Source organism: Phyllobates terribilis, unplaced genomic scaffold, assembly GCF_046119375.1.
Source record: "Phyllobates terribilis strain yellow unplaced genomic scaffold, ASM4611937v1 Scaffold_7__3_contigs__length_470593459, whole genome shotgun sequence".
Taxonomy (NCBI): domain Eukaryota; kingdom Metazoa; phylum Chordata; class Amphibia; order Anura; family Dendrobatidae; genus Phyllobates; species Phyllobates terribilis.
The window spans coordinates 422,828,170-422,856,057 of NW_027362767.1; the positions used below are offsets into that span (position 1 = coordinate 422,828,170).

General features: G+C 45.2%; 1 protein-coding gene across 1 annotated transcript; it reads left to right on the forward strand.

Moving 5' to 3' along the window:
- The first annotated feature begins 677 nt into the window (after nucleotides 1-677).
- On the forward strand, nucleotides 678-27,792 carry APOM (apolipoprotein M). The gene is made up of 6 exons (XM_073641821.1): nucleotides 678-917; nucleotides 4,103-4,260; nucleotides 5,014-5,087; nucleotides 13,169-13,267; nucleotides 13,597-13,695; nucleotides 27,695-27,792. Exons 1-6 carry the CDS (start codon nucleotides 804-806, stop codon nucleotides 27,715-27,717), a joined length of 567 nt encoding a protein of 188 aa, XP_073497922.1. The 5' UTR covers nucleotides 678-803; the 3' UTR covers nucleotides 27,718-27,792.
- The last annotated feature ends 96 nt before the right edge of the window (nucleotides 27,793-27,888 follow it).

Below are 27,888 nucleotides of genomic sequence, written 5' to 3' on the forward strand. Positions count from 1 at the left end.
CCCATACTTTATATTGAGCCTATATTTTTTATTTTTTTTATTATTTTATGAACTAGAAAAAGGGGTTGATTGGAATATTTTTTTTTCTTTTTTTAATATTTTATTTTACTTTTTTTTTTTTTTACTTTACTCATTAATTTTTAGCCCCCATACTTGAATTTGAGCCTGCAATTGTTTGAGCGCTTGTACAAATATTTATATCCTATGAAGCCTTGCACCAAGATGGCGGCAGCAGGGCTTTCAGCAGGCCTCTGGCTGCTATGGCAACCGATCAGCACCTCACAATCATGTTTCAGGGGGGCCTATTGGGCCCACTCCGGATTTAGCAGCAGGTGCTGACTGTATAACACAGCCGCCTCCTGCCCAGTATGGAGTGGGCTCAGCTTCGGACTCCCCTCCATGCACCCGCATCCGCTGCATGATGTAATAGTATGTCATGGGGCGTGAAGGGGTTAAAAGAGTTCTGGAGGCCCATTATGGCCATGTTTTTGTTGCTAAGCAACAGTCCACCTATTCCGGCCATTGTTCACCATTATGCTTCATTATTACGGGCTCTCGTTAGCTTTCTCATTAAGATATCGGACATGTCGGCCTAATCTGTAAACTGACCATCGGCCGGGAGTTAATGATTGACGGACGCAGAGAACAAGGGTCTGCCAGTGGGAAAAAATAAACAAAAAAAAGTGAATAAAAGAGCAAGGTCCCGAGAGATAAGAGGCCAGGAGGAGGCAGAAGGAGGACAGAAGAGACATACAGGCCCCAGAGCAGTCACATATTACTGTCTGACAGAGACGCTCCCAGAAATGATCGTCAGAGCGTGGCGTTATTTCCTCTACCTTTATGGGCTCATCTTCGACTCCGTCCCTCGTTGTGACAGGAATGACCAACTGCCGGCGTCACGCATCAACAGGACAGAGGTAACCAAATGGTCGTGGAGGCTTAGATCCAAGAGAGTCATTGAAAGGGGTGTTCCTGTCATAGAGTGTTAGGCCGGATGGGTTTCTCGATTTGATACACGGACCGGCCGGGGGAGTCTCCTGACACAAACTTGACAGCCTCATACTTTCATGGTCTGATATGCGCACCGGCCAGGGGAGTCTCCTGACACAAACTTAACAGCCTCACACTTTCGCAGCCTGATGCAGCCTGATGCATGGACCGGCCACAGGTCTACTAATCCAAACTTGACAGCCTCATACTTTCGTGGTCTGATGAACGGACTGGCATGGATCTCCTGACACTAACTTGACAGCCTCATACTTTCGTGGCCTAATGCACGGACCGGCCTCAGGTCTACTAACCCAAACTTGACAGCCTCATACTTTCTCAGTCTGATGCATGGACCGGCCACGGGTCTACTAACCCAAACTTGACAGCCTCGTACTTTCGTGGTCTGATGCATGGACCGACCACAGGCCTACTAACCGAAACTTGACAGCCTCATACTTTTGCGGTTTGATGAACGGACTGGCATGGATCTCCTGACACTAACTTGACAGCCTCAAACTTTCGCGGTCTAATGCACGGACCAGCCACAGGTTTACTAACCCAAACTAGACATCTTCACAATTTTGTGGTCTGATGCACTGACCGTCCATGGGTCTCCTGACACAAACTTGACATCCTCATACTTTCGCAGTGTAATGAACGGACCGGCCAGGGGTCTCCTGACATTTACTTGACAGCCTCATACTTTCGCGGTCTGATGAATGGACCGGCCTGGGATATCCTGACACTAACTTGACAGCCTCATACTTTTGCGGTCTAATGCACTGACCATCCACGGGTTTACTAACCCAACTTAGACAGCTTCACCCTTTTGCGATCTGATGTAGTGACCGTCCACGGGTCTCCTGACCCAAACTTGACAGCCTCATACTTTCGCTGTCTGATGCATAGACCGACCACAGGTCTACTAACCCAAACTTGCCAGCCTCATACTTTCGCGGTCTGATGCACAGACCAGTCGTGGGTCTCCTGACACAAACTCAACAGCCTCATACTTTCATGGTTTGATGTACGGACTGGCCACAGGTCTAACCCAAACTTGACAGCCTCATACGTTCGTGGTCTGATGAACGGACTGGCTGGGGATTTCCTGACACTAACTTGACAGCCTCATACTTTCACGGTCCAATGCACTGACCATCCACGGGTTTACTAACCCAACTTAGACAGCTTCACACTTTTGCGATCTGATGCAGTCACCCTCCACGGGTCTCCTGACCTGAACTTGACAGCTTAATACTTTAGCGGCCTGATGCATGGACCGGCCGCGGATCTCATGATGCAAACTTGACTTCTTCTCACAAGTCTGTTAAGTTCAGATCAGGAGACCCGTGGCCGGTCAATACAACAAACCCTGAAATGGATATATTAATCCAGCTTTTAAGTATGGGTTGATCACAACATTGCGATCTGTGGGGGTCTGACCCTTCAGCTGTTTCCCTTTCACAGCAGCGCTCCCAAACATTCTCTGTGCAGGAAATGAAAGCAGCGGCTCAAGTCATGTATGTGCAGGGAGACGCTACCAGCTCTGTGACCCCTGGAGATCTGCGTCGGATCCGACACATGGGAAATTCAAAATGATCTTGTGATATAGCCATAAATACATATGAAGAGGTGATGTCCATAACTTTGGATCCCCCACTGATTTCCAGATTTAAAGAGCACCTGTCAGTTGCCATAAATATGTAATATTTTATACATGATGTAAATGCCGCTGTTCTCCTGAATCCGGCGCTGTTTTTCTTTTCTTCCTGCGCCGCTCCATTCCTGAGATATGGCCTCTTCTTCCCTGTATATAAATGTAGTCAGTTTAGCCAAGTAGGCATTGTTTTCAATTCTTCCTTAGGATGACGCCCACTTGGCTAACAAGACTAGATTTATATGGAGGGAAGAAGAGGCCATATCTCAGGAATGGAGAGGAGCAGGAAGAAAAGAAAAACATCGCTGGATTCAGAAGAACAGCGGCATTAACACCAGGCAAAAAAAAATGTGACCCTAAGGGTTAAGAGGGGGGAGAATAGTTTTGTAAAAAAATACATCACCATTCAGTGTTTGGGGCTCTGTAATATAGAAACATGGGGCCTCCATATTGGCTTTGTGCTCAAAGAAAAATTAATTTATGACTATGGCGACTATAGGGGTTTATAAAACTTTAAATTTCAAAGGGTTTTCCATAGGTAGAAAATCCAATAGGGGGGAGGGGGCCCATTTGCAATCTTCCAGGCTGTGAAGCAAGACGGAGTTCCGTTTTCCCAATCTATGGTGTTTTTCTATATGGCAATATTTGTCTAGTGAGGCCCATAAGATATCCGCTTACTAAGCTCATAGACACCCACACATGTCAATAGGAGCCGGGGGTCAAATTACCAGAAGGTTCAACTTTCTGCCCTTGAGAAAAAAAAGTCTACAGGCCTTGTAGTTAACCGGTAGTTGGCCCATAAAAGGTAGGCCCAGGCCCCTCGCTTAGTTGAGGCCCCTCCAGGTTAAAGGGATTGTCCACTTTTGGGGACAATTTTTATGTTGTTTTTTTACTTAAATTCATGTATTTGGGGCTAAAAATCATTTTTCCAATTGGTTTTCGTAAAAAAAAATGTTGCACCGTTTGGCTTTTACAGGCTTTTTGATTTCCCAGAACATTCAACTTTGATGTGGTCTGTGGTCATAAATCAGCCTAGAAGGGCTGAGAAAGAAAACAGATAAAAGAGTTATAAACTCTCCCTTCATTAAATCTGAATGAGCTCACTGAAGGATTCTCAGTTAACTCATTCTGCAGCCAGTAATAAACCAGAAGTTTAATAGAAAGTAAATGTTGAAAATTGTTTAAATCAAACCCAACTGAAAAAAATAAATACATCTTAGCCCCAAATGCATGCATTTAAGTAAAAAAAAAATGGTACCCAAAGATGGACAACCCCTTTAATAAAAATTAAATACTGCCTCTCTCAATCCCAAAGAGGAAAATAGAACAAAAATATAACATTTTATTACATTACTGAAGTTAGGTAACATTATAATGTTTAGGTAGGAGGGAGGGGGGGGGACTTTAAGATTTTCGGAATTCCTTGTTCATATCCTTGCATTAAAGTTCTGGCAGTTCCCATTGCAGTACATGGGGAGCTGGTATTTCTTGGCAGCGGCGGCAGAAGCGGGGACTGGAGCGCTGGACATCTTCAAGGTGATGGATAACGGACAGTTCTTGGTCCAGGGAAGTGCAGAGACGGAGAAACTGGAATTCAGAGCGTCCATTAGAATGTGAGATCAACCGCATGTCTCTCTCGCTGTCTCTGGTCCTCTCGACCACTTGTGCCCCCTCTCTCATCTCCTCTTCCTTGTGCTATTTACCATGTCCTCGATCTAAACTGGTATTGAGCCCCTTTAGTAGGGAGCACCAAAGCTGGATTACAGAGGGGCAAAAAGGGCTATTGCCCCAGGGACCCCCACTATCTAGAAGCCTCCACCACCCTGTCTCCTATCTGTGTACCTCCTATAGAAGTGAATAAACACAGAGCCGTGCACCGGTCCGCCCTCCATCTCTGGATCATCTTTCTGAGCTATTCCGCTCTTATCCCACCTGAAAACATGAATAAATTGGCAACTGGGCGTTACCATTTTTTTAAGCGGTATGTCCTTCTGCAGTTTGACACTGGTAGCACTGATTGGGCAGTGCAGACTGGATATAGAAACGCCCTTTTAAAAAAGGGAATGGTTAACGCCCAGTTGTCAATTAATTCATGCATTTCCAGGAGGAATAATAGAGGAACAACACAAGAAGATTCTCCAAGACTGTTATTCCATAGACAATGCAAGTATTTACTGAACCTCAGAAGAGAGACATATCCTCATTAATAAATAAAGTGTGTTACTCTTCAGACCTTAAAGGGGTTGTCCTGTGGGTATTAATAGGTGGGTAAAAAAAAGTCATTTTCATCTGCTAAAAAAACTTTTTTTTTTACTATTGCGCTTCTTTCCATCTACCTACACCAAGTTCTCACATTTTATTTCCAGTAAAGACAGGTCGTGTGTTCCTCGTAAGTGGATTTACCTGCTGACTGAAGAGAGCACAGAGCTGAGGACGGAGGGTGAGAGAGAGCAAGATGGTGTTTAAAAGCAGAAAAATAATGTTGTCATATTATCTTTACACATATATATGTATATACATACACTGCTCAAAAAAATAAAGGGAACGCTTAAACAACAGAATTTAACTCCAAGTAAATCAAACTTCTGTGAAATCAAACTGTCCACTTAGGAAGCAACACTGATTGACAATCAATTTCACATGCTGTTGTGCAAATGGAATAGACAATAGATGGAAATTATTGGCAATTATCAAGACACCCTCAATAAAGGAGTGGTTCTGCAGGTGGGGACCACAGACCACATCTCAGTACCAATGCTTTCTGGCTGATGCTTTGGTCACTTTTGAATGTTGGTTGTGCTTTCACACTCGTGGTAGCATGAGACGGACTCTACAACCCACAGAAGTTGCTCAGGTAGTGCAGCTCATCCAGGATGGCACATCAATGCGAGCTGTGGCAAGGTGGTTTGCTGTGTCTGTCAGTGTAGTGTCCAGAGGCTGGAGGTGCTACCAGGAGACAGGCCAGTACACCAGGAGACATGGAGGGGGCCGTAGGAGGGCAACAACCCAGCAGCAGGACCGCTACCTCCGCCTTTGTGCAAGGAGGAACAGGAGGAGCACTGCCAGAGCCCTGCAAAATGACCTCCAGCAGGCCACAAAGGTGCATGTGTCTGCACAAACAGTTAGAAACCAACGCCATGAGAGTGGGATGAGAGCCCAATGTCCACAGATGGGGGTTGTGCTCACAGCCCAACACCATGCAGGACGCTTGGCATTTGCCACAGAACACCAGGATTGGCAAAGTCGCCACTGGCGCCCTGTGCTCTTCACAGATGAAAGCAGGTTCACACTGAGCACATGTGACAGACGTGACAGAGTCTGGAGACGCCGTGGAGAGTGATCTGCTGCCTACAACATCCTTCAGCATGACCGGTTTGGCAGTGGGTCAGTAATGGTGTTCGGTGGCATTTCTTTGGAGGGCCGCACAGCCCTCCATGTGCTCGCCAGAGGTAGCCTGACTGCCATTAGGTACCGAGATGAGATCCTCAGACCCCTTGTGAGCCCATATGCTGGTGCGGTTGGCCCTGGGTTCCTCCTAATGCCGGACAATGCCAGACCTCATGTGGCTGGAGTGTGTCAGCAGTTCCTGCAAGATGAAGGCATTGAAGCTGTGGATTGGCCCGCTCGTTCCCCAGACCTGAATCCGATTGAGCACATCTGGGACATCATGTCTCGCTCCATCCACCAACGTCACGTTGCACCACAGGAGTTGGCGGATGCTTTAGTTCAGGTCTGAGAGGAGATCCCACAGGAGACCATCCGCAATCTCATCAGGAGCATGCCCAGGCGTTGTAGGGAGGTCATACAGGCATGTGGAGGCCACACACAATACTGAGCCTCATCAGGAGCATGCCCAGGCGTTGTAGCGAGGTCATACAGGCACGTGGAGGCCACACACAATACTCAGCCTCATTTTGACTTGTTTTAGGGGCATTACATCTAAGTTGGATCAGCCTGTAGTGTGTTTTTCCATTTTAATTTTGGAGGTGTCTCCAAATCCAGGCCTCCATTGGTTAATAAATTTGATTTCCATTGATGATTTTTGTGTGATTTTGTTGTCAGCACATTCAACTTTGTACAGAACAAAGTATTCAATGAGAATATTTCATTCATTCAGATCTAGGATGTGTTATTTGAGTGTTCCCTTTATTTTTTTGAGCAGTGTGTATAGATATATATATAAATATTTCTGTTTTACAACTGAGTTCCCCAACTTCCAGCAGGATCTGACTACACACAGTTAATAGTCTGTCATCATGGAAACACAAACAGTTGATACAAAACGACAGTTGATTCAGTTAGGATTCAAACAGAATGCTTCATCTCCCAGTAGAATGCTTCATCTCCCAGTAGAATGCTTCATCTCCCAGTAGAATGCTTCATCTCCCAGTAGAATGCTTCATCTCCCAGTAGAATGCTTCATCTCCCAGTAGAATGCCCAGCACGGCCTTGTCTTAGCAAAGGGAATGTGTCATCACAAAATGGCCTAATGTTTAAAACAGGGTTTTTGTGTTAACTGTATTTTTATTTCATTTATTTTTTTGCAGTGTTTTTTTTTCTATATCACAATCTATATTAAAACTAAAAATGAGAAATCTAGTAATTTTCACACCGACCGCTGGCTGGAGGTTTTTTTAGATTTAAACTTCCCATTATTTCAGGAAGCAACACATGCACATTAGCCACAATGGTCGGATCCTGACCTTATCTTTTGTACTGAAGCATATAATGAACATGTGCAAAGGTCATTGTGAAGGGAGGAGGTGAGCTGTGACATCACCTATTGTGAATGGTGGATCCTGTGTTATCTACTGTATATAGAGGTGTTATCAGTCATTGTACAGGAGGAGGAAGTGAGCTGTGACATCACCTATTGTGAATGGTGGATCCTGTGTTATCTACTGTATATAGAGGTGTTATCAGTAATTGTACAGGAGGGGGAGGAGGTGAGCTGTGACCTCATCTATTGTGAATGGTTGATCCTGTGTTATCTACTGTATATAGAGGTGTTATCAGTCATTGTACAGTAGGGGGAGGAGGTGAGCTGTGACATCACCTATTGTGAATGGTAAATCCTGTGTTATCTACTGTATATAGAGGTGATATCGGTCATTGTACAGGGGGAGGAGGAGGTCAGCTGTGACATCACCTATTGTGAATGGTGGATCCTGTGTTATCTACTGTATATAGAGGTGTTATCAGTCATTGTACAGGGGGAGGAGAAGGTGAGCTGTGACCTCATCTATTGTGAATGGTGGATCCTGTGTTATCTACTGTATATAGAGGTGTTATCAGTCTTTGTACAGGAGGAGGAAGTGAGCTGTGACATCACCTATTGTGAATGGTGGATCCTGTGTTATCTACTGTATATAGAGGTGTTATCAGTCTTTGTACAGGAGGAGGAAGTGAGCTGTGACATCACCTATTGTGACTGGTGGATCCTGTGTTATCTACTGTATATAGAGGTGTTATCAGTCTTTGTACAGTAGGGGGAGGAGGTGAGCTGTGACATCACCTATTGTGAATGGTAAATCCTGTGTTATCTACTGTATATAGAGGTGATATCAGTCATTGTACAGGGGGAGGAGAAGGTGAGCTGTGACCTCATCTATTGTGAATGGTGGATCCTGTGTTATCTACTGTATATAGAGGTGTTATCAGTCATTGTACAGGAGGAGGAGGAAGTGAGCTGTGACATCACCTATTGCGAATGATGGATCCTGTGTTATCTACTGTATATAGAGGTGTTATCAGTCATTGTACAGGAGGAGGAGGTAAGCTGTGCCATCATCTATTGTGAATGGTGGATCCTGTGTTATCTACTGTATATAGAGGTGTTATCAGTCATTGTACAGTAAGGGGGAGGAGGTGAGCTGTGACATCACCTATTGTGAATGGTAAATCCTGTGTTATCTACTGTATATAGAGGTAATATCAGTCATTGTACAGGGGGAGGAGGAGGTGAGCTGTGACTTCATCTATTGTGAATGGTGGATCCTGTGTTATCTACTGTATATAGAGGTGTTATCAGTCTTTGTACAGGAGGAGGAGGAGGTGAGCTGTGACATCACCTATTGTGAATGGTGGATCCTGTGTTATCTACTGTATATAGAGGTGTTATCAGTCGTTGTACAGGAGGAGGAGGAGGTGAGCTGTGACCTCATCTATTGTGAATGGTGGATCCTGTGTTATTGTGGCACCCCAGGGGTCTGGTTTCCACAGTAACAAGCAATGTTATGTCTGAGAGCAGGTGGGAGGTCTCTTGGTCAGGGATCCTGTGCATGCCACACCTCCTGCCCAGTCCTGGGAGGGGAAGAACTTCCCCTGTATAAACCTGGGGCTGAGGCAGGGTTAGAGAGTTGAGAGGGAGAGTTCAGCCAGGGGGGGCTGACAGGGAGCTGTGGCTCCGGCTGGGCCCAGCTCCTGGGCCATGCCAGAAGTAGAGAAGAGAAGCAGCATAGGAAGAAACAACAGGAGCTCTGTGGGAGCAGTGTTACAAAGAGTGAGGGGCTGGCAGCTGCAGAGCTCGCCCTGACTGAGAAGATTTCTTACCGGACCCGGAGTCCGAGGCTGTGGGGACTAACTCCTACCCAGCAGCAGAATCCGTCAGGCAGGGGATTTCAGGTCCTCTGGCCAAGAAACCCGAAGGCACGGTCACACGCATGGGACCAGCACCGCCGTCGTGGAGCGGAAGCTACTAGAAGGCCCCGAGTCACCGGCCATACGGGTGAGCACCACACGGTACACTCAGGGACGTGGGCTACTTATACTCGCTTCTAGCAAGGTAGCCAGAAGAGTATCGTTAGTTTGGGAGGCCTACAACTCCGCCTGGCCAGGGGAGATCCCATCTGCTCAAGGACTGACCAGGCCCCAATCGCTAGCCAGTACTCCGGGAGGGTCTATTGTTGTCACCAGTAAAGACCCTGAACTACACCGTACCGTCTCTGAGTGGTTCCTGCTACCCCCATCATCCACATCGGCTGCCCTGAGGCCATACCCCTCCCGTTGGGGGTTATACTATCACGCTGCACAATCCTACCACCGGCCTCAGCGGTCTGCCCTGCAGCGGCAGCTCCATAGCTGCATTCAACGGGTGGCGTAGTCGTCCATCATCTACCGCTGATACAGCGCCACTTAGTCTAACTCCCTGGGCATGGACCGGATCACCGCCACGAGACTACAACCCTCAAGAGATCCGGCTCCGGGTAAGCTCCCGCGTGCGCAACGCAGCGCGACACAGGCCCAGGGGCGCGTCAACTTTTGGCGTAGTCGGCAGGATTTCGTGCCCGCAACCACCGGGTACTGCGTGCCTGAAAAAGACTGTTCAAACTTACCTGTGGTGAAGATTCCCGCCATCCGGCGCCATCTTCTGCTTCCTTCCCGCCATCGGTGGAGTTTTCCCGCCATCCGGCGCCATCTTCAGCCTTCTTCCCGCCATACGTGGAGTTTTCCCGCCATTGGACGCCATCTTGAGGACGCCGCGCGGGAAGAAGAGGGGCGTGGACTCCGAAAGCGCGCGAGAACTGAAGCCCCGCCTCACGTCCGGACGTTGCGTAAGGTCCTGGAAGGAGCCCAGCAGACGCCGACGTCACAGGAGCGCGACGGAAGGTCCTCAACCCTGACGATCCACTGCGGAGCCGCGGCCTACGGAAGAGGATCATCGCAAGGTAGGCCACGGTCCACTAGGGGGGAGAAGGAAGCCGGATACGGAGGAGAGCTTCACCGCATCAATCCCCGCCAGCGCCACCGCTGTTGCGGTCATGCCTTTCACCATGCCCTATATCCCGGGGGCAGCCTGGCTACCCCAGTACTCAGGGGAGTCACATACCCTGCATGACTTTAGAGAAAAGCTGGATAGCCTCTTCCAGGTGTACCCCCTCACAGAGGAGCAAAAAGTGAGCATCCTGGTGGCCCAATTAACCGGGGCAGCCCAAAGGGAGGTAAAGTCCTGGCCACCTGGGAGGAGGACTGTCGCAGAGATACTAACCCAGCTAACCAAGGAGGAGCTGCAGTACTACCAATACGAGGAAAGCCAAGAGGACCCGGACGGGTCTGAGGACTACCCTCAGGAGGGAGCACAAAGAGGACATAGCTACTGAAGGGAAGTAGCGTGAATAAAGAGCTGTAAATAGTTACCCGTAAGGGTACAAGGACTGCTGCTAATTAAAATATGGTCCCCGTTGGGATTAGTGAATTGTTCCCCATGTGCCCCTATCTTAAACCAGGCTGAGGACTGTGAGCAGCCATTCCTTATCCCCACTGGCCGAGGACTGAGAGCGGCCATATCCTGTAAATAATTATGTGTTTCTGGTAATTTATGGGAGTCTTTGGTGGATTTGCCGGGAATCCTTTGTACATAGTTGGAGCGTAACCCAGGACGGACTAAAAGACTGTTAAGGACTCGGGGCAGGACAGACCCCTACCTGGTTACGTCTCCCTGTTTTGGTGAAATGGACACCTTTGTTTTCTTCAAAGACTGCACCCGGTTGCGGACACGCCGTAACCATCTTTATGTGTTTTTCTTATTGTATTATTATTGTTTATACCTTGTTATGTTTTTCTAAAAATATGTTTAGTCCCGGAGTACTAAATTTCACTAGGGGGGAATGTGGCACCCCAGGGGTCTGGTTTCCACAGTAACAAGCAATGTTATGTCTGAGAGCAGGTGGGAGGTCTCTTGGTCAGGGATCCTGTGCATGCCACACCTCCTGCCCAGTCCTGGGAGGGGAAGAACTTCCCCTGTATAAACCTGGGGCTGAGGCAGGGTTAGAGAGTTGAGAGGGAGAGTTCAGCCAGGGGGGGCTGACAGGGAGCTGTGGCTCCGGCTGGGCCCAGCTCCTGGGCCATGCCAGAAGTAGAGAAGAGAAGCAGCATAGGAAGAAACAACAGGAGCTCTGTGGGAGCAGTGTTACAAGGAGTCAGGGGCTGGCAGCTGCAGAGCTCGCCCTGACTGAGAAGATTGCTTACCGGACCCGGAGTCCGAGGCTGTGGGGACTAACTCCTACCCAGCAGCAGAATCCGTCAGGCAGGGGATTTCAGGTCCTCTGGCCAAGAAACCCGAAGGCACGGTCACACGCATGGGACCAGCACCGCCGTCGTGGAGCGGAAGCTACTAGAAGGCCCCGAGTCACCGGCCATACGGGTGAGCACCACACGGTACACTCAGGGACGTGGGCTACTTATACTCGCTTCTAGCAAGGTAGCCAGAAGAGTATCGTTAGTTTGGGAGGCCTACAACTCCGCCTGGCCAGGGGAGATCCCATCTGCTCAAGGACTGACCAGGCCCCAATCGCTAGCCAGTACTCCGGGAGGGTCTATCGTTGTCACCAGTAAAGACCCTGAACTACACCGTACCGTCTCTGAGTGGTTCCTGCTACCCCCATCATCCACATCGGCTGCCCTGAGGCCATACCCCTCCCGTTGGGGGTTATACTATCACGCTGCACAATCCTACCACCGGCCTCAGCGGTCTGCCCTGCAGCGGCAGCTCCATAGCTGCATTCAACGGGTGGCGTAGTCGTCCATCATCTACCGCTGATACAGCGCCACTTAGTCTGACTCCCTGGGCACGGACCGGATCACCGCCACGAGACTACAACCCTCAACAGATCCGGCTCCGGGTAAGCTCCCGCGTGCGCAACGCAGCGCGACACAGGCCCAGGGGCGCGTCATTATCTACTGTATATAGAGGTGTTATCAGTCATTGTACAGGAGGAGGAGGTGAGCTGTGACATCACCTATTGTGAATGGTGGATCCTGTGTTATCTACTGTATATAGAGGTGTTATCAGTCATTGTACTGGAGGAGGAGGTGAGCTGTGACATCACCTATTGTGAATGGTGGATCCTGTGTTATCTACTGTATATAGTGGTGTTATCAGTCATGGTACAGGAGGAGGAGGTGAGCTGTGACATCACCTATTGTGAATGGTGGATCCTGTGTTATCTACTGTATATAGTGGTGTTATCAGTCATTGTACAGGAGGAGGAGGAGGTGAGCTGTGACATCACCTATTGTGAATGGTGGATCCTGTGTTATCTACTGTATATAGAGGTGTTATCAGTCATTGTACAGGAGGAGGAGGAGGTGAGCTGTAATATCACCTATTGGGATTGGTGGATCCTGTGTTATCTACTGTATATAGAGGTGTTATCAGTCATTGTACAGGAGGAGGAGGAGGTGAGCTGTGATATCACCTATTGGGATTGGTGGATCCGGTGTGGTTAGCTGTGTATAGAGATGTTACCTGTCATTATAATCCTGCTTCTAATGATAATGAGCCTGCCGAAAACTCAAGAAGTTTGAGTCTAAAAAATAGCCCCTGTGGCCAGTGTGAAAATTGCAATTCTACTAATTTATTATTATTATTTTTTTATTAAGATCACAATATTAAAAACATTTATTAAAAAATACATGTAATACTAAAACATGATTTAGACAATAGGTCGTTTTCTGATCATAGCTTCCCTTTAAAGGTTAGGCTGTGTCAATGATCTAGGAGTAACGCTTTAATATCTGCAGGCCACCCGGATAGACTGACTGAGCTCTTCTCCTGTCACTGCCCGAACTGCATTATCCTGAAGGAGTCAGATAATAGGACCTCCAGGCTGCTCCTCTATTGTAAGTAATTGACTGTATTGGATCTAGTCTAAAATTCAGCTCTTTTCAGAGGCTCAAACTATTTTTTTCTGTCCTTAACAATAAAGATTTGTTTGTTCTGATTGGCTTCTGGGTCTAAGCAGAAGCCCACCACGAAATGGTAGATGATTTCTACTCCAGAAAGGATGAGCAGAATGACTCTACAATCTCTATCATATACCCGTCCCCTACCATCACGTTATGTAGGTCTCTATCTTCCTAATCAGAGGCGTAACATGAGCCCCAATAGAGCCCTCCATTTTTCAGAATTTTTCAGTCCTAACACCCTCCCCACTATTTCTCTTCTTCAGCACGTTCTACGCAATTGGACGAAGACTGTATGAACGATTTCCTACATAAATCCACATGTGAAGACTACAAAGAAGTCCTACAGCTTCCACAATCACTAGGTAATGCCTGGCGCTGCCACGTATTGTACATTTTATCATATGTGTTGTGTGGTTGCAGTGATTTCTGGTCAGTCGAGACATTGGCACCATAATAGCCTATTTGCCAACTCATCTGGAAGGTCCAGAAGGCATCAGGAAAAAATGGGAGACCTTTCGGACCCCCGGAAGTGTTGGCAAGTCTCTTTGGTGCAGCAGAATGTTCACGAAGAGAAACACTTATGAAAGGTTTGTTCCATCAGTGGTTCCTCAAACCCCTTGGTCCAGAAGAGCAGTTGTATTTGATGCTGCAGAACGATGCAGGGGGAAGCTGAACATGGCTGAACGGGAACTGGAGGAGCGGAACTGAGGAAGCAGAGTTCAAGTCAAAGCAACTGGTGCAGCAGAACAGGGTAGTGAAGTAGCAGAGCGATGAGAAACAACTGAAAGATAAAAGAAATTCAGCCGTAAAACTGGTCTGGCGGTATAGCAGGGTTAAATCAGTTAGAAAGCAGAGCTGAGTTTGGAACAGAGTTCAAAATAGAGCTGACACAGTGATTAAGGAGGATTACCAAGTAAAATAACAGAGCTGAGTTTGTAACAGAGTTCAAAATAGAGCTGCCACAGTGATTAAGGAGGATTACCAAGTAATATAACAGAGCTGAGTTTATATCAGAGTTCAAAATAAAGGCTACACACTGATCAAGCAGGATTACCAAGTGTAACGGGTCTGGGAGGCGGAACCTCTGAGCTACTATACAAGGGGGCGGTCCTTGTAAGGGAGCGGGTGGCGACCAGGGAAGACGGGCAGGCAGTCACAGCAGGTGACCGGGACAGTCTCTGAGTGAACGGGCTGGAGGTCACGGCAAGTGACCGGGGCAGTCTCTGGATGAACGGGCAGGAGATCACGGCAAGTGACCGGGGCAGTCTCTGGATGAACGGGCAGGAGGTCACGGCAAGTGACCGGGGCAGTCTCTGGATGAACGGGCAGGAGGTCACGGCAAGTGACCGGGGCAGTCTCTGGGTAAAGGGTAGGTACGACCTGTGATGGCAGAGCCTCCAGGTAGGCTAGCAGGCAGGTAACAGGTGTGCGCTCCCAGGTGAGCGGGCAGGAGTCTCTGGAATGGCAGGTGGTCACAGCACGTGACGGCGGAGCCTCCAGGTAGGCTAGCAGGCAGGTAACAGGTGTGCGCTCCCAGGTGAGCGGGCAAGCTGGTCCATAGACAGACTGACAGGAGTTGGAGGGCAGACCGTCGGACCTCAGGCTAGCAGGCAGGTAAGCAGAATATCAGGCAGGAATCAGACAGCAAACTGGCAGGAATCTGGCAGGTAACTGGCAACGGGACCTGAGGGCTGAAGCAGAGTAGTGAACAGTGCAACAACATTGCTCGGGCACCTCCATTTTGGAGGAGGTGCCTTATATATGGTGAAGTCCTCCGGCCATTGGCCGGGGACTCCTTAGGACGGCGCGCTTGGCCCCTTTAAGAGGGAGAGAGAGCGCGCGCGCGCGCGCCCTAAGCACAGTGGCCGGGAAGGAGCGCGCGCTGCCAGCAGAGCGGGAGGAGGACGCCGGGCACGGAGCAGAGAGGTGAGGGGAACAGCGTCCCTGCCTAGCAGAGGGCAGGGACGCCGGCGCTACACCAAGTAATATAGCAGAGCTGAGTTTGTAACAGAGTCCAAAATAGAGCCGGCTGAGTGATCCCGCAGTATTACCAAGTAAAATAGTAAGAGCTGGGTTTGTCACAGAGTCCAATTTAGAACTGTTCAACAGTGTAGCAGAGTTGAGTAGTATAAGTGCTCCAATATCTACGAGGCAGTCCTTAGTGGAAGAGGGGACTCCAACTACCTGAATACTCAGGTGGCGTCCCACCACCTGAGCCTGCCTGTACGACCCGAGCAAGTGATATCACCGTAGAGGGTAAGCTGACACTCAGAAAAGCCGAGGAAGCCGGGTGAGACTACACCTGGTGCTGGATCCAGAAGAGGTGAGAAACAGAGACCCACATGCAAATTCAGGGGCAGGTAACGAGTGTGGAATAAGCATGGAGGGGCACGGAGTGGAAAAGGGGGCATGGTTATCAATAAAATTTGTAGCGCATAACCCACCCCCCTGTATTTTGTCCCTGAAACGACTTGAGGCTATGCCCCTGGGCCCTGGACATATGTTGTACTGTTTTTAAAAATTTCCCCTAGAAACTTCTGATTACCAAGATTTATGGTAAATTAATAGGATATGTCACGTAGGTCTGATCTTGGGAGTCAAACATCAATTCACCCAATATCCATTAGAGGTACAGTCTGTAAGCGACCCCTCAAAGACAATTGGAGACTTTCTTCCTTGTTGGAATAAATTGTTATACCTTGCTTTACCTGCGGGGGTGCTGCAGGAAAACATTCATACATTTCAAAGCTCAGGAACTACTGTGATCGTCAGGGGAAAAATATAAAAATCGAACACTATCACCCCCCAAAATAAGAGAAACCCTCTAAAAGGAGATAGCATTTATAGCTCAGTGACTGGAGCAGATCTCAGAGAAAAATTGCCAGGCATAAAAAGCTCAGATACTCGTCTTGGCCGGGAAGGTGAATGCCGAAGCTTCTTGGCTCTGAAGAAACCATAACAAATAAAGTAACGGCTTTCAAAATAGTTTCCGACGTGAAAATATAAAGCTTGCGAGAGCGTCTGCACAATGTCAGCAGCAGGCGGCGCAGACACGGGTAAATGCAGGCGACCGTCTGGCTAGAGAATGGCTGCATCTGCTGGTAACGTCCCAGGCACGATCCGTGGTCGTATATTTTATATATTTCAACTGATTTTTTCATGTTTTAACCCATTTTATGATGTACAACAGGCTATTACAATTTTAGAAGTAATTGAAAGCTCCTCATTGTTATGGAAAAGGCCAACAAGCTGCTGTTGACGGATCCGGTGTTCTCAATTGTGCGGGGGTTGGGTTGTCCTAACTACATTAAATCATAATTTCAATCAATAATTAGAATAAAATAAAGCTATAAGGTTCATTAACCCCTTCTTGAGCCTCTCTATACAGGGTAAGTGCCAGCTGTGTTATACAGCCGGCGCCCGCCTCTGAAAGCTCCACATTGTTATGGAAAAAGACAACAAGCAGCTGTTCATCGCCAGCATCCGCCTCTGAAAGAAGCGACCTGAACCAGCTCCGATAACTGCTGTTTAACCATTTACATGCTGCTGTCAATCTCGGACACAAGCATTAAAACGGTTCTGATTTTCGGGCATCCATGGCTCCCTCTTTTTCCCCCGCGACATGATTGCTTGATATTCCAAGGGTTACCGCCATCTTTGGAGCGCCATGAAGCCTGGTCCAATCATTATTATTATTATATTGCCGCTATACTGTAGCATCGCAGTATATAGTACAAGCGACCAAACAGATTCGAGTCCCCTAGGGGGACTAAAGAATAGAGTAAAAATTAATTTAAAAAAATAAAATAAAATCACCCAAAAAATAAAAATGTGTCTAGTAATGAACGGGGTTATCAGCAGCTCGCCTGCTTGTTGATAGTCTCCCGAAAAGAAGAAAAGAAAAATCGATGCTACTTGGAGCAAAAGTGAACTGATAAGTAAGGTATGGAGAGGAGGGTAATGATGGGAGGTCACACGGACGTTACCTGGCTGTGGTGATCAGCCGTGCCGCCTCCTCTACAATAGAGATCCTTGTGTTTTCCACTCGGACACACGAGCACATTACAGCCTCCATTGTGTACAGAACAATCACCCCCATTGTGTGCTTCTGGCCATGAGCCGCTGTTAGTGTCCACTGACCAAGGATGAAATGAAGCCGCTGTGCATTCACGTGAAATAGCTTTATATTAGGGGGTCTACAGATTAAACATGGGCGGATCAAATACATTACCGATTGTTAAAGGGTTAAGCTAGCCCCTATCCATAGGTTATGGGATTACGGAGAGAGAGGTACATAGATACAGTGTCAGACTGAAGAACATTGGGCCCACCAGAGGATTGGATTCTGAGGGCCACCTTTCTCCCCCACTCAAGAGCAAGATAGCAGCTGCAAGGTTTGCACTAAGAAGCCAGGGCCCACCGGAGGAGTCTCTGCTTCTCTGGTGGGCCCATCCGACCCTGGATAGATAGATATATGGATAGATAGATAATAGATAATAGATAGATGATAGATAATAGATAGATGATAGATAATAGATAGATAATAAATAGATAGATAATAGATAGATGATAGATAATAGATAGATAATAAATAGATAGATAATAGATAGATGATAGATAATAGATAGATAGATAATAGATAGATAATAGATAGATGATAGATAGATAATAGATAGATAATAGATAGATGATAGATAGATAATAGATAGATAATAGATAGATAATAGATAGATAGATGATAGATAGATAGATAGATAGATAGATGATAGATAATAGATAGATAATAGATATATAATAGATAGATAATAGATAGATAATAGATAGATGATAGATAGATAATAGATAGATCATAGATATATAGATAATAGATAGATGATAGATAATAGATAGATAATAGATAGATGATAGATAATAGATAGATAGATAATAGATTGTAGATAATAGATAGATAATAGATAGATAATAGATAGATAATAGATGATAGATGATGGATAGATAGATAATAGATGATAGATGATGGATAGATAGATAATAGATGATAGATGATGGATAGATAATAGATAATAGGTCAGGAGAAAATGAAAGGATTCATCCAGTGAGTTCAGCGCTCCCAGGAGACAGGCACCAGGCGGAGGTATTAAAAGTCTTCAGAAATTTACTTAGATAAAAATCATCATAAAAAACGATACACAGAACAACGCGTTTCGGCTATATATTGGTACAGAATAGCCTTCCTCAGGTAAGATATTGCTTTACAGTCTGTTAGAGTTATATAGTCTATATAGGTTCACTTGAATAAATTAATTATGTTAAATGGTCAAGACCTGGTGGTTCTTCATTAGCTTAATTGCTGCTTGGTGGTTTTCAGTATGCAGCTTTAGCTTGTCCTTGTTTCAAGTATATTTGCAGTACATAATAAAATACATGGTGAAAAACACACACACATAAAAAACATTACAAACATTGATTTGCGTGTATACAGCATGAGTGGATGTATAAAAAAATGTAAATCTATAGCATTATCCACACATACAACATATATTCAATGATCATATTAGGACTATTATATTATACTTCTTTTACTAGAAAAACTTTTCTTATGAGAGAAAACACAACACAAAAAAATAAAATAAAATAAATAAATGAATAAAAAAATAAATAAAATAAAAAAATATATATATAAATAATAGATAGATAGATAATAGATAGATGATAGATAGATAGATAGATAATAGATAGATAGATAGATAATAGATAGATAGATAGATAATAGATAGATAGATGATAGATAATAGATAGATAATAGATAGATAGATAATAGATAGATGATAGATAGATAATAGATAGATGATAGATAGATAGATAATAGATAGATAGATAGATAATAGATAGATAATAGATAGATAATAGATAGATGATAGATAGATAGATAATAGATAGATGATAGATAGATGATAGATACATAGATAATAGATAGATAGATAATAGATAGATAATAGATAGATAGATAGATAATAGATAGATGATAGATAGATAATAGATAGATGATAGATAGATAATAGATAGATAGATAGATAAATAGATAGATAGATAGATAGATGGATAGATAGATAGATAGATGATAGATAGATAGATGATAGATAGATAGATAGATAATAGATAGATAATAGATAGATAATAGATAGATGATAGATAGATAATAGATAGATAGATAGATAAATAGATGGATAGATAGATAGATAATAGATAGATAGATGATAGATAGATAATAGATAGATAATAGATAGATGATAGATAGATAGATAGATAATAGATAGATAGATGATAGATAGATAGATAATAGATAGATAATAGATAGATAGATGATAGATAGATAGATAATAGATAGATAGATGGTAGATAGATGATAGATAGATAATAGATAGATAATAGATAGATGATAGATAATAGATAGATAATAGATAGATAATAGATAGATAGATGATAGATAGATAGATAGATAGATGATAGATAGATAGATAATAGGAGTGGCCAAAATACCTGTGGAGAGGTGCAGAAGTCTCATTGACAGTTACAGGAGTCGTTTGATTGCAGTGATTGCCTCAAAAGGTTGTTCAACAAATTATTAAATTTAGAGTACCATCATTTCTGTCCAGGCCGATTTCATGAGTTTAATTTCTTTTTTTTATTCTGTGGAAGCCGAAAAGCAATGTCTGACTTTCATTTGTTCATTTTCATAGATTTTTAATTTATTATTACTTTTACATAGTAACATCGTTTTTAAGGTTGAAGGAAGACTAAGTCCATCAAGTTCAACCCATAGCCTAACTTGTTGATCCAGAGGAAGGCAAAAAAAAAAAAACATGTGGCAAACACTAAGCTCCACATTGGGGGAAAAAATTCCTTCCCGACTCCATACGACAATCAGACTATCAAGGAATCTAGTATATATTGTTATGATCTGCAACATGTACTAAGGAAAGATAAGGGAAAGCTGTCCCTACAGTAAGACTAAGCTGAGTCAGTACGATGTAGCCGGCTGCCTGTTCCTACCGAACAGACCAGCCTTAGTCCTCGGCTAGTCTGAACGAAGACCTATAGAATTAAGGGAAGGAGTCCCTAATAGATCTAAGGACTGGGACAAAAAATGGGAGACCTCCCGAACAGAAAAGGTTGTTGCAGAGCACAAAAAGAGAAACTGACAAAAAGTACTAGAAGTCCCAGAGGACCAAAGCAAACTGACAGAGATAGGCACAGAAGCACCTGGCTAGCAAAACAGTAAAACAACACTGAAGTCCAGCACAGCCAAATAGGCGGAGCTGGAATATAAAGGCTGATGGTCACGTGACCGCAAAACACAAGATAGAAAAAACAAACAGGAGGGTTCTAACATATATAACCTGTAATATTATACTTTTCAAGAAAGGCAGCCAGGCCCTTCTTAAATTTTAGTAGTGAATCACTCATTACAACATCATGCGGCAGAGAGTTCCATAGTCTCACTGCTCTTACAGTAAAGAATCTGCATCTGTGATTATGATTAAACCTTCTTTCCTCCAGACATAGAAGATGCCCCCTTGTCCCCGTCTTAGGCCTCAGAGTAAAAAGTTTACATAGATCCTCCTGTAATATAAAATTGTCCTCCTCTGTATTGATTACCCTGCAGAGTTTAGTGTCATCAGCAAATATTGAAATATTACTCTGTATGCCCCCTACAAGGTCATTAATAAATATGTTAAAAAGAAGGGGGCCCAATACTGACCCCTGTGGTACCCCACTGTTAACTGAGACCCAGTCTGAGTGTTTTCCATTAATAACCACCCTTTGTTTCCTATCACTGAGCCAATTCTTAACCCACATACATATATTTTCCCCTATCCCCATTGTTCTCATTTTATGTATCAACCTTTTGTGTGGAACCGTATCAAAAGCTTTTGAAAAGTCCATATACACAACATCCACTGCATTTCCTTGGTCCAGTCCAGAACTTGCCTCCTCATAAAAACTGATCAGATTAGTTTGACAGGAACGGTCCCTCGTAAACCCATGTTGATATTGGGTCATGAGGTTATTCTTCTTCAGATACTCTATTATAGCATCTCTTAGGAAACCCTCCAGGATTTTACCCACAGTAGAGGTTAAGCTTACTGGCCTATAATTTCCAAGTTCAGTTTTTGTCCCCTTTTTGAATATTGGCACCACATTTGCTATACGCCAGTCCTGTGGTACAGACCCTGTTATTATGGAATCTTTAAAGATTAAAAATAATGGTCTATCTATGACGTTACTTAATTCCTGCAGTACTCGCGGGTGTATCCCATCCGGGCCCGGGGATTTGTCAACTTTAGTGATTTTTAGACGCCGTCGTACTTCCTGCTGGGTTAATCAAGTGACATTTACTGGAGAATTTTTGTTATCACTAATCATGTTTTCTGTCATGCGATTTTCTTGTGTAAATACGGTTGAAAAAAAATAATTTAGCATATTGGCTTTTTCCTCATCCTCATCCACCATTTCACCCAGACTATTTTTAAGGGGGCCAACACTATAATTTTTTAGTTTTTTACTATTTATGTAGTTAAAGAATATTTTGGGATTGTTTTTACTTTCTCTGGCAATGATTCTCTCTGCCTCAATCTTTGCTGCCTTGATTTGGTTTTTATAGAATTTATTTAATTTTCTGTATTTATTTAATGCCTCATCACTGCCTACTTGCTTTAGTTCTCTAAATGCTTTCTTTTTGTCACTTATTGCGCCCCTTACAGCTCTATTTAGCCATAGTGGTTTTCTCCTATTTCTAGCATGTTTATTCCCATAGGGTATATATTGTGCACAGGTCGTATTCAGGATGCTAATAAATGTCTCCCATTTGCTTTGTGTAGTTTTAGGTCTCAGGATATCGTCCCAGTTTATTGCACTAAGATCATCTCTCAACCGTTGGAAATTTGCCTTCCTGAAGTGTAGTGTCCTTGTAACGCCTCTACTACACATCTTATTAAAGGATACATGAAAACTTATTATTTTGTGATCACTATTATCCAAGTGACCCCCAACTCGTATATTTGATATGCGGTCTGGCCTGTTGGTTAATATTAGGTCTAGCAGTGCCCCCCTTCTTGTTGGGTCCTGAACCAGTTGTGAAAGGAAATTGTCTCTCATAGTTGTCAAAAACCTATTACCTTTGCTTGAACTACAGGTTTCTGTTCCCCAATGTATTTCATGGTTGAAGTCCCCCATAATAATGACTTCTCCTTGAGTCCCTGCTTCATCTATTTGCTTTACGAGGATATTCTCCGCTGCTTCCATTATTTTTGGAGACTTATAACAAACCCCTATCAGTAATTTATTATTTTTCCCCCTCCCCTTATCTACACCCACAGGGACTCTACATTTTCATTAGATTCACATATATTCTCATGCAAGATGGGTTTTAAGGATGATTTTACATATAAACACCCCCCCCCCCTCGCTTGTTTGTACGGTCATTTCTGAACAGACTATAGCCCTGTAAATTAACTGCCCAGTCATGGCTCTCGTCCAGCCACGTCTCAGATATCCCTACCATGTCATAATTATTTTCCAACAAAATTAATTCTAATTCCTCCATTTTGCTGGTGAGGCTTCTGGCATTAGTGTACATGCATTTTATGTATCTCTCTGTACCTCTATTCCTTCTTACTTTATTGACTGTTCTAACCCCACCCTCAATTTCTTTATTTGTGCCCAGGTCACTATCTGCACTATCTTCCCCACCTATAAAATGAATACCCTCCCTCCCAATCCCTAGTTTAAACACTCCTCCAACCTTCTAGCCATTTTCTCCCCCAGCACAGCTGCACCCTCCCCATTGAGGTGCAGCCCGTCCCTAGCGTAGAACCTGTAGCCAACTGAGAAGTCGGCCCAGTTCTCCAGGAACCCAAACCCCTCCTTCCTACACCAATTCCTGAGCCACTTATTTATCTCCCTAATCTCCCGTTGCCTCTCTGGCGTGGCACGTGGTACAGGCAGTATTTCTGAGAATACCTCCTTGGAGGTCCTTGCTTTAAGCTTGCAGCCTAATTCCCTGAAATCATCTTTAAGGACCTTCCACCTACCTCTAACTTTGTCATTTGTGCCAATGTGCACCATGACCGCTGGGTCCTCACCAGCCCCTCCCAGTAATCTGTCAACCCGATCGGCGATGTGCCCGACTCGAGTGCCAGGAAGGCAGCACACTGTTCGACGATCCCTGTCTTTGTGACAGATTGCCCTATCTGTTCCCCTAATAATTGAGTCCCCCACTACCAGCACCTGCCTGGCCTGCCCTGCTCTCTTATCCTTCCCCCCCCTTACTGGAGCTGACACTCCTCCGGTTTTCAGAGGACATGCCTTTCTGCAGCAGTGCTACCCCTGTACCGACACCCACCTCATCTGCCAACTTTGCAAACTTATTGGGGTGTGCTAGATCAGGACTAGCCTCCCTTGCACTCTTCCCTCTATCCCCCCTTCTGTCACCCAGCTAGCTGCCTCACTGTCCTGCAGCTCCCGACTACCACCCTCCCCCACATCTACCCCAGTGAGCAGCTGCTCAGTGAGCAGCAGACTCCTTTCCATATTGTCAATGGATCTCAGTGCGGCCAGCTGCTCATTTAGATCCAGTACTTGGGCTTCCAAACGCACAATGTGCACACATCTCGCACAGCAGTATGCACACTCGACCGGCTGTTCAAGGAATGCATACATGTGGCAAGATGTACACTGGATAGCATTGTCAATAATGGAGCTCATTTCCTAATGGGGATTGCACTAGACAGAAATGTTAAGTAAAAAGAAATGTAAAGAATTAATAAAATAGAGACAGCAATTCAGTCCAAATTCCTCCCTTTCAAACTCCCTGAATCTAAGTCACTGAATCACAAGTCACACACTTACTTCTGTTTGCACTTACACTCCGGTCACACTCAGCTCGTTCACACTCGCTAAGGAAGAAGATTTAAAGAGGTTTTTTTTTCCCCTTTAGCTGCAATGCACCCTACAGCTCAATGCACTTCCAAAGGACTGTCAGATTCAAGTTACTTCTGTGACCATTGTGTGTTTTTCTTTCATTAAACGAGGGGTACCAACAATTTTGACCACGTGTGTATCTAGATGATAGATATTAGATAGATAATAGATAGATAATATATAGATAGATAGATAGATAGATAGATAGACACGGTGCTGCGGTGCTGTGCCAGACATCAGTTGTACATGACAGGACAAGTAGGTGAGACTGAGTCACACATGCCAGTAATTAGCAGAATATTTTGTGTGGGGTGTGTGGGTGCAGGAATGTATTTCATGCCAGGCTTGTTTCAAGTGGCTTCAGAACAAAAAGTGTTGCTGTGTTTACTGTGTGATGGTATAGCCGTGTACGGCACAGAGACTGGCACTGATATGTGTACTATACTGTGTGTACTATACTGTGTGTACTGTGCTGTGTGTACTGTGCTGTATGTACTGTGCTGTGTGTACTGTGCTGTGTGTACTGTGCTGTATGTACTGTGCTGTATGTACTGTGCTATATGTACTGTGCTGTGTGTACTATACTGTGTGTACTGTGCTGTGTGTACTGTGCTGTATGTACTGTGCTGTGTGTACTGTGCTGTGTGTACTGTGCTGTATGTACTGTGCTGTATGTACTGTGCTATATGTACTGTGCTGTGTGTACTCTGCTGTGTGTACTGTGCTGTGTGTACTGTGCTGTATGTACTGTGCTGTATGTACTGTGCTATATGTACTGTGCTGTGTGTACTGTGCTGTGTGTACTGTGCTGTATGTACTGTGCTGTATGTACTGTACTGTGTATAATGTACTGTGCTGTGTATAATGTACTGTGCTGTGAATACTGTGCTGTGTATAATGTACTGTGCTGTGCATACTGTGCTGTGTATACTGTGCTATATGTACTGTGCTGTGTGTACTGTGCTATATGTACTGTGCTGTATGTACTGTGCTGTGTGTACTGTGCTGTGCTGTGTGTACTGTGCTGTGTGTACTGTGCTATATGTACTGTGCTGTGTGTACTGTGCTGTGTGTACTGTGCTGTATGTACTGTACTGTGTATAATGTACTGTGCTGTGTATAATGTACTGTGCTGTGAATACTGTGCTGTGTATAATGTACTGTGCTGTGTATACTGTGCTGTGCGTACTGTGCTGTATGTACTGTGCTGTGTATAATGTACTGTGCTGTGTGTACTGTGCTGTGTGTACTGTGCTGTGCTGTATGTACTGTGCTGTGTGTACTGTGCTGTGTGTACTGTGCTGTGTGTACTGTGCTGTGTGTACTGTACTGTGTGTACTGTGCTGTGTGTACTGTGCTGTGTGTACTGTGCCGTGTGTACTATACTGTGCTGTGTGTCCTGTACTGTGTGTACTGTGCTGTGTGTACTGTACTGTGCTGTGTGTCCTGTACTGTGTGTACTGTGCTGTGTGTACTGTGCTGTGTGTACTCTGCTGTGTGTACTGTGCTGTGTGTACTGTGCTGTGTGTACTGTACTGTGTGTACTGTGCTGTATGTACTGTGCTGTGTGTACTGTGCTGTGCTGTGTGTACTGTGCTGTGTGTACTGTGCTGTGCTGTGTGTACTGTGCTGTGTGTACTGTGCTGTGCTGTGTGTACTGTGCTGTGTGTACTGTGCTGTGCTGTGTGTACTGTGCTGTGTGTACTCTGCTGTGTGTACTGTGCTGTATGTACTGTGCTGTGTGTACTGTGCTGTGTGTACTGTACTGTATGTACTGTGCTGTGTGTACTGTGCTATATGTACTGTGCTGTGTGTACTGTGCTGTGTGTACTGTGCTGTGTGTACTGTGCTGTGTGTACTGTACTGTGCTGTGTGTACTGTGCTGTGTGTACTGTGCTGTGCTGTGTGTACTGTGCTGTGCTGTGTGTACTGTGCTGTGTGTACTGTGCTGTGCTGTGTGTACTGTGCTGTGTGTACTGTGCTGTGTGTACTGTGCTGTGTGTACTGTGCTGTGCTGTGTGTACTGTGCTGTGTGTACTGTGCTGTGCTGTGTGTACTGTGCTGTGTGTACTGTGCTGTGCTGTGTGTACTGTACTGTGTGTACTGTGCTGTGTGTACTCTGCTGTGTGTACTGTGCTGTGTGTACTGTACTGTATGTACTGTGCTGTGTGTCCTGTACTGTGTGTACTGTGCTGTGCTGTGTGTACTGTGCTGTGTGTACTGTGCTGTGTGTACTGTGCTGTGTGTACTGTACTGTATGTACTGTGCTGTGTGTCCTGTACTGTGCTGTGTGTACTGTGCTGTGTGTACTCTGCTGTGTGTACTGTGCTGTGTGTCCTGTACTGTGTGTACTGTGCTGTGCTGTGTGTACTGTGCTGTGTGTCCTGTACTGTGTGTACTGTACTGTGCTGTGTGTACTGTGCTGTGTGTCCTGTACTGTGTGTACTGTGCTGTGCTGTGCTGTGTGTACTGTGCTGTGTGTCCTGTACTGTGTGTACTGTGCTGTGCTGTGTGTACTGTGCTGTGTGTCCTGTACTGTGTGTACTGTACTGTGCTGTGTGTACTGTGCTGTGTGTGCTGTGCTGTGTGTACTGTGCTGTGTGTGCTGTGCTGTGTGTACTGTGCTGTGTGTACTGTACTGTGCTGTGTGTACTGTGCTGTGTGTACTCTGCTGTGTGTACTGTGCTGTGTGTACTGTGCTGTGCTGTGTGTACTGTGCTGTGCTGTGTGTACTGTGCTGTGCTGTGTGTACTGTGCTGTGTGTACTCTGCTGTGTGTACTGTGCTGTGCTGTGTGTACTGTGCTGTGTGTACTGTGCTGTGTGTACTGTGCTGTGCTGTGTGTACTGTGCTGTGCTGTGTGTACTGTGCTGTGTGTACTGTACTGTGTGTACTGTGCTGTGTGTACTGTGCTGTGTGTACTGTACTGTGTGTACTGTGCTGTGCTGTGTGTACTGTGCTGTGCTGTGTGTACTGTGCTGTGTGTACTGTGCTGTGCTGTGTGTACTGTGCTGTGCTGTGTGTACTGTGCTGTGTGTACTGTACTGTGTGTACTGTGCTGTGCCATTTACAGGTCACATAGTAGTTAACAGCTACCACACTGCGCCATGTTTTAGAAAATTGACCCCGACCATTGGTGCCTAGAGCTGACACTGTGCCCAGATACATAGAGTACTGTAGTACATATCTGGCTTTCTCTGTGCCCACAATACCCTTTATCTGGGTCGCTGCCATGTCCCGCTCACCCGTGTTGCGCCTGTGGTCTCCTGCACTGCGCCCAGGGTGGGATTGCGGGCAACAACTGGTATAACCAGCAGCGCTTCATGAGGACACTACTAGTGATTCTGACTTATGTTATGTTTTCTCTTTCCATCACCAGAAAAGTGTCCCCCGGACGATTAATAATCCCGACGTTTATAGTAGAAGAGGAAGAGCCGGAGTGACGTAACTAATAAACCTGATCTGTCTCCTGGGGAATTCATGTGTCTTCATTTCTCAAACATTAAATTCTGTCTTTTATAATCAACATCACCGAAAAATACAGTTCATCTGTGTCCTGAAATACTCTGTGCT

Coding starts and splice junctions, on each gene's coding strand:
- APOM (XM_073641821.1), top strand. CDS start 804: ATGATCGTCAGAGCGTGGCGTTATTTCCTCTACCTTTATGGGCTCATC. Junction 13,268..13,596: donor CTCCAGGCTGCTCCTCTATT/GTAAGTAATTGA, acceptor TCTCTTCTTCAG/CACGTTCTACGCAATTGGAC. Junction 13,696..27,694: donor ACAGCTTCCACAATCACTAG/GTAATGCCTGGC, acceptor TTCCATCACCAG/AAAAGTGTCCCCCGGACGAT.